The sequence below is a fragment of the Onychostruthus taczanowskii genome, unplaced genomic scaffold (genome assembly GCF_017590055.1).
Source record: "Onychostruthus taczanowskii isolate IOZ18803 unplaced genomic scaffold, ASM1759005v1 scaffold49, whole genome shotgun sequence".
Taxonomy (NCBI): domain Eukaryota; kingdom Metazoa; phylum Chordata; class Aves; order Passeriformes; family Passeridae; genus Onychostruthus; species Onychostruthus taczanowskii.
In genome coordinates this window covers 1196321-1202320 of record NW_024502458.1, presented here as the reverse complement: position 1 = coordinate 1202320, position 6000 = coordinate 1196321, and the positions used below count along the sequence as shown (strand labels likewise).

General features: G+C 46.7%; 1 protein-coding gene across 1 annotated transcript in view; it reads right to left on the bottom strand.

Annotated features, from left to right (window-relative positions):
• Positions 1–203: 203 nt before the first annotated feature.
• Positions 204–6000, bottom strand: part of TSPAN32 (tetraspanin 32) — a 29823-nt gene continuing 24026 nt past the window's right edge. Inside the window, exons 6-8 of the mRNA XM_041415123.1 lie at positions 5507–5599; positions 3329–3412; positions 204–1197 (exon numbers count right to left, since the gene is read on the bottom strand). Of these exons, the coding sequence (XP_041271057.1) occupies positions 1102–1197; positions 3329–3412; positions 5507–5599 (273 nt within the window). The 3' untranslated portion in view covers positions 204–1101. The remainder of the gene's footprint in view (positions 1198–3328; positions 3413–5506; positions 5600–6000) is intronic.

Genomic DNA, 6000 nt, shown 5'->3' with positions numbered 1-6000 from the left:
CACCTCTCCCTGGGCAGCCCATTCCAATGCTCAATCCCTTCTTCTGTGAACAATTTTTCTCTAATGTCTAGCCTAAACTTCCCCTGGCACAGCTTAAGACTGTGTCCTCTCATCCTGTCACTGGTTGCCTGGGAGAAGAGACCAACCACCACCTGGCTACACTGTCCTTTCAGGCAGTTGTACAGAGTGATAAGGTCACCCTGAGACTCCTTTTTTTTCCAGGCTAAATAACACCGGCTTCCTCAGCCACTCTTCAGAGCTTGTGCTCTAGACCTCTCACCAGCTTTCTGGCCCTTCTCTGAATATGTTTGAGCATCTCAACATCCTTCCTAAACTGAGAGGCCCAGAATTAGACACAGGTGTGGCTTAACAAGCCCATGTGAAATCAGTGTGGCATGAAGATTTAGGAGGCTGACTAAATCCTATGAATTTAAAAAAAAAAAAATTGTGTTGCATTAGCAAGGAGGAATAACAGAAATATGTCCTTCTGTTGGTCAGTTGTTTCAAAGCTCATTCACTACTTTCTGACTTTTTGTCCTGATCTCCACCAAAAGTTCTATACATTTGGCAACACTTGAAAATGGGAAAACTAGCTGACAGTCATTGGATGCCTATGTAGCATCCAGCATGATCAGAAACATGCCCAAAGTTAATCATTGCAAGTGTCCAGGCTGGGAGAGCACATTTCCCATTAGTGGTGACACACTTCTGTCATTTATTTACTGATAGTGCAACATTGATCCTGGGCTGTGATTCAAAGCCATCTTCCTAGAAACATTGCATCTTTGGGGATCACAGGGAACAGCTCAGATGACAGCACGAGAGAAGTTTGGTTTAATGCTGTGATTTTTGCTGGGCTTTTCTCTCCATTTGGTTGTAAAGAACTCCTCGTGTCCTTGTGGAGCCACAGCCCATACTTCTCCTATCGAGGGAATCTGCATCTCTGAGCCCAGTTGTAGTGCAGGACAGGGAAATGTATGACACATATCCCACCACCTGACCCCACGCAATACCTTCCCAGGGCATTTTGTGGGTGACTTCAGACATCTTCCTGTGCCAAGAGCTGGCTCTGCCTGGTAGGGATGCCCAGGCATCAGGTTTCTACCTCTCTCGCAGGATGTATTTGCCTTTCCGGTACAGGTTGCTGCTGAAGTGGATGGAGAACCAGAGGAATGAAGTTAGGAACATCCCATAAACCTAAAAGGAAATAAATGAGATAGGCATACAATTAAGTGTGTAACTGATTATGATGCTCCCTCTCTGCAAATAAGCAATCACAAATATTGCCTGTTGTCACAGTTTGCTGAGCAGAGCTGGTTTTCAGCTGAATGGTGCTGAACACCATTTCTAACATGGAAGTTTAAAAAAAAAAATCAACACATGGTTAAAACATCTGATTGGAGTTAGCATAGCACAGCTCAAACCTGGCCCTAAAAATACCAAGAAATAAGATGAAACCAGGAAATTCAGATTTAATTCCTGCCACAGAACATTCCTCTATGCAAACAAACATACCTCTTATAATAGTAGCCCTTTTGTAAAGATACCATAGGGAGAAAAAACCACAACACCCATGTCTTGTTTGAAGAAAAAACCCCAACAAAACAAACAAACAGACAAACGCCTAAACCAACCCCAAACAGTTATGAATGCAGATGACCGTGTACTTCCTCTGTATTGTGATACTCTGCCTAGTGTATCACACATCAGTATTAACACAGGCAACATATCCAAGGTAAGGCTGCTGTGGGAAGGATAATGATGGCTGTAACAATGTGCTCTTTCTTCAAGTATGCCCTAATGTGCTAATGCCTTTGCTTGCAGCTTGATCTGGGGATGTGTGTGCATTGTTGGCTGAGGGACAGTGACATCAGAGCAGCTATAGCCCTCTTTATGTGCTTCCCTTGCATCCTGCCATCACAATAGCGAACTGCGCGGCGAGATTTCCTCCAGCACAGGCTTCAAAGACAGCTGCCTTATCTGGCTACAGCATCAAGCTGTGAAAAAAGTGTATCTGTTATAAAAGTGCTCCAGCTTTTATCTGAATATAGCTACAGTGAAATTCTCCTTATACTTGAGAAAAATCGGTGACACCAAATATTCACACATTACTTTACATTTACAGCTCCATAGCAATACCTGAATGTTTTCCTACTTTACTGCTATAAAATACAAATCGTTTGTTCCTCTGGGTTTTATTTAAATGGAGAAGACTCTTCTAATCCATGAATGTGCCAAGGAGGCCACAAGGCATAAAACAATCTCCAAATACACTTTCAATCAAGAAAGGTCATCACAGCTGGGGAGCAGCATGGAGATATCACATCATGGTGATACCATGCCTTCGTGGTGGAGAAAGTAGTCTCCTGGCACATGCTCTTTTCTGGTGTGCATCACGTTGTGTACAGGTAATTACAGTGATACACCTCTGCCAAGCAGTGAGTGGGCAAACAAGAAGGCTGGTTTTAACTAGTGGCCTGCTCCAGCTCCAAAGAGACCATCCCCATACAGCCCCAGAGCCCCCTCACCACTGAAAGACATGCTTCCCTTGCAGCATTTAATCTTCTCTTTTGTTCTCCCCAAAATTAACTGCAGAGCCTTTCTACATGAGCCATCATCTGAAGATGATTTCACCTCTCCTCTGTATGTTACTCCTTCAAAGACAGAACCTGGGAGCCCAGACAACACACTCTTTCCATCTCCTTTGCAGCCTGCTCCTTATGAGCCTGTGATTTACCCACACATTGCCCGAGATGAACCTCATCAGATTCATATAGTGATCATTAAAAGGATGAGACCTTCCCCTTCTGCACAGCTCTCTAGCTCCACTGCTGGTGCTCAGTAGCTTTCAAGACCTTCCAGCTTCTTGCTGCACAAGCAACTTCCCAGGCTGATCTAGGAGGTAGCAAGTTTTCTAAAATATGAAGGGTTTACTGCATCTCCTTTTCTGCCATTGTTGCTGGCTTCCTACCTAATCCACAAGGCCCCAGCGAGGTGACATGGCCTCCTCACTCACAGGAGAAGTCATGCAGGCAAGCCTGAGTGGATGAAATGCAACTGCTGCTGCATCCTGCTCCCCACTCCCAAATGCCATGCCTTGTTAGGGCACAAAAACCATCTAGCGAGCCTCTTCCTGCAGGAAAACCCCTCCACCTATCAGCCTGGCTGGATTACTGACCCTTTCCCAATTTCCACAGTGGAGTCCACCATTGCTTGTGTCTCTGCTGCCAGCATCCAAAATCACTCAAAATTCTAGCTTCTGGGGGCTAATTCAGGATACTGGATCCAGCCTTTCAGGGCCAAAATGTGAAAGGACAGACACTGTTACCGTGAAGCCAATGGCGATGCCCAGGAGCGAGAAGACAAAGTCCATGTGCTTCTTCAGAAAGTCCTGGATCTCTTGCAGGCAGTCCTGGGAAGAGAGAAACAAATACCCCTTGCAACACAGCAGCAGCTTGGTGGGGGGCTTTATCCCCACAACAGCACTTCTACAGCCTCAGAGAGAAAAGGAGGCAAGAAAGGGGTGCAGCATTGCACAGCTGGGCAGTTCTCCCTTCTTATGCTGCTGCAGCTTGGGAAGACAAACATCTGTGATATCTTTTCTGTTACTACAACACGCCTACAATTTTATTGGTGTGATGCATTTTGGACTGTGGAGGATGTGTGCTTAAGTGTGGTCAGGCAAAAGCTTTTTTCTTTTCACCCACTGAAAAATTGAAAGAAGGAAGTGGAAAGATAGAACAGCAGAGCAGAGTGTGATGCCAAATGCATTCCCCAAGGTTACTAATGAACAGCTCGATTTTGCGAGGTGCTGCAAGCATTAATATACATTAGCCTTAAGCATACCAATGGCCTCACAGAAATCCCCGAGGTGTTAGCCAAGACAGCCATTTCAGAAATGCAAGAGCATGCCCGTGATGAAGGGGTTTGCAGAACAAGGAAAGAGCATTCAAAGCCAGGAGCAAACGTGGTGTGGCCACCAACCTCTGTGGTTTCCTGTGTCACATAAAGCACATCCTCCCACTCACTTCCCTGGCTCCCAAGCGAGGGAAACACACCACTAAGTGGGAGGAATGAGTCGCCCATACGGTGCCCAGCTTTGTTCTGCTCTCCCTTCCTGCTCTTTGAGCAGAGTTCCACCCTGCCCTGGGATGTGACATTCCTGGAGGACGTGCTTTGAAATGCTGCTCCTGCGGGATGATGTGCGCCTGTGCATCACGGTTGCTGCTAGCGCTTGACATCTTCACCTGACAACCTGTTTGTATCACTGCAGCGGTGTGGTTTTGTTTTTTCCTAGAAATACCATATATTGATGCTGGTGGCTTTAGCAGCTCTGGTGGAAGAAACATCATCGTGCAATAGATATGCTCAGAGAGTATGAAGTTGTAGCTTCAATGCACAACAGTCTAATACTGGAGGCTTCTCCAGCAGCCTCACTGAGATACCTGACAGAGCCAGAATGAAGCGTACTGGAGGAAGCTACTGCTGGGCATCACAGCCTGCTTCATGAGCTTCTCATTTTAATACCTATTTAATGCCCTGGAGAAAAAGTAATTACATCAAATTCCACATTTGCTGTTAACTGGAACACATTTTAAGTGTCAGAAATTAGTGTCATGTGAAAAAGTCAGGGTTTTTTGCGCTCTGATACATGCCTGTGATATCTCACACTCTCTGCAAGCACAGAAGATGAGCAGGAAGCTGGAGGGAAGTGACAGGCTGCAAACACAAGCATTTTGAAGGCTTTTTTAAACAGTGAAGGAAACTGCATCTGTGAGTCTGAGACCTGCTGATCCGCCAGGGCTCTTCCTCCTGATTCACAGAATCGTAGAATCATTTGAGCTGGAAGGGACCTTAAAGATCCCATCCAGTTTCAGCCCCCCAGCCATGGGCAGGGATACCTTTCCCTAGACCAGGTTACTCAGAGCTCCATCCCACCTGGCCTTAAACACTGCCACAGATGGGGAATTCCTAAATTCTCCAGGCAACCTGTGCCAGTACCTCACCACCCTCACAGCAAAGAATTTTTTCCTAATATTTAATCTAAAACTACTGTCAGTTTCAAGACATTCCCCCATGTCCTGCCATTACACCCTCCTGCAAAAAGTCCCTCTCCATCTTTCTTACATCTTTCTCCTTTTCTAGAAGGACACAATTAGGTCACCTCCATGCCATCTCTCTTCCAGGCTGAACAAAAGCAATCCTTTAAGCCATTCCTTGTTGGAGAGATGCACCATCCCTCTGATCATATTGGTGGCCTCCTCTGGACTTGCTCCACCAGGTCAATGTCCTTCCTGTGCTGGACCCCAGAGCTGAATGCACCACTCCCATACTGTGTCTGGTGTTATTGAAACAACAAAACCCCAACAAAGGAAATCCCAACCTGTTTCAACCCCAAAACATCAAAAAGCACAATTCTCATTAACACTTTAGCACCAGCGAGGTTTTGATAGCTAGAAAGTAGAGGCACAACTCCCTTATGGTGTGGGAGAATCCTTTCCCTTACCTGTCCTTCATCATGCACTTGGTTGGGTGGGCATGTCTTGTTCTCAACATCAGTTGTGTCCCCAAAAGGAGAGTGCTTCCCACAGCAAAGGAACTGCAAGAGAGGGAGAAGTCAGCCAGCTGCTCACCAGGGCTCTCCCCTTTGCTACCAGCTGCTGCAGCAGGAGGTGCTGGCAATGGGCCCCCGCTGCCTCAGGCAGGGCTACCCAACCAGGGTGGCAAGGAGCAAAGCATGTAGGAATCAACAACTGCAGCAATGCAAGCTAAATTCAGGGGAGGTGGATGGATCTGGCCTCAAACTTGCTCATGCTCCCCCAGGACTGCTGCCTGGGAATGGGGCCGAGCCCTTCCTCTGTGGTCATATTTATGCTCCCAGTGGCTGCTCCAGAAAGCCCAGGGATGCAGACTCATGTTTCCAGTAATTGTTATGGGCTGAGGGGATCCTCAGCAACACCCACCCGGGAGCTGGTTTCCTACAGCTGTGGTGCACTGGGC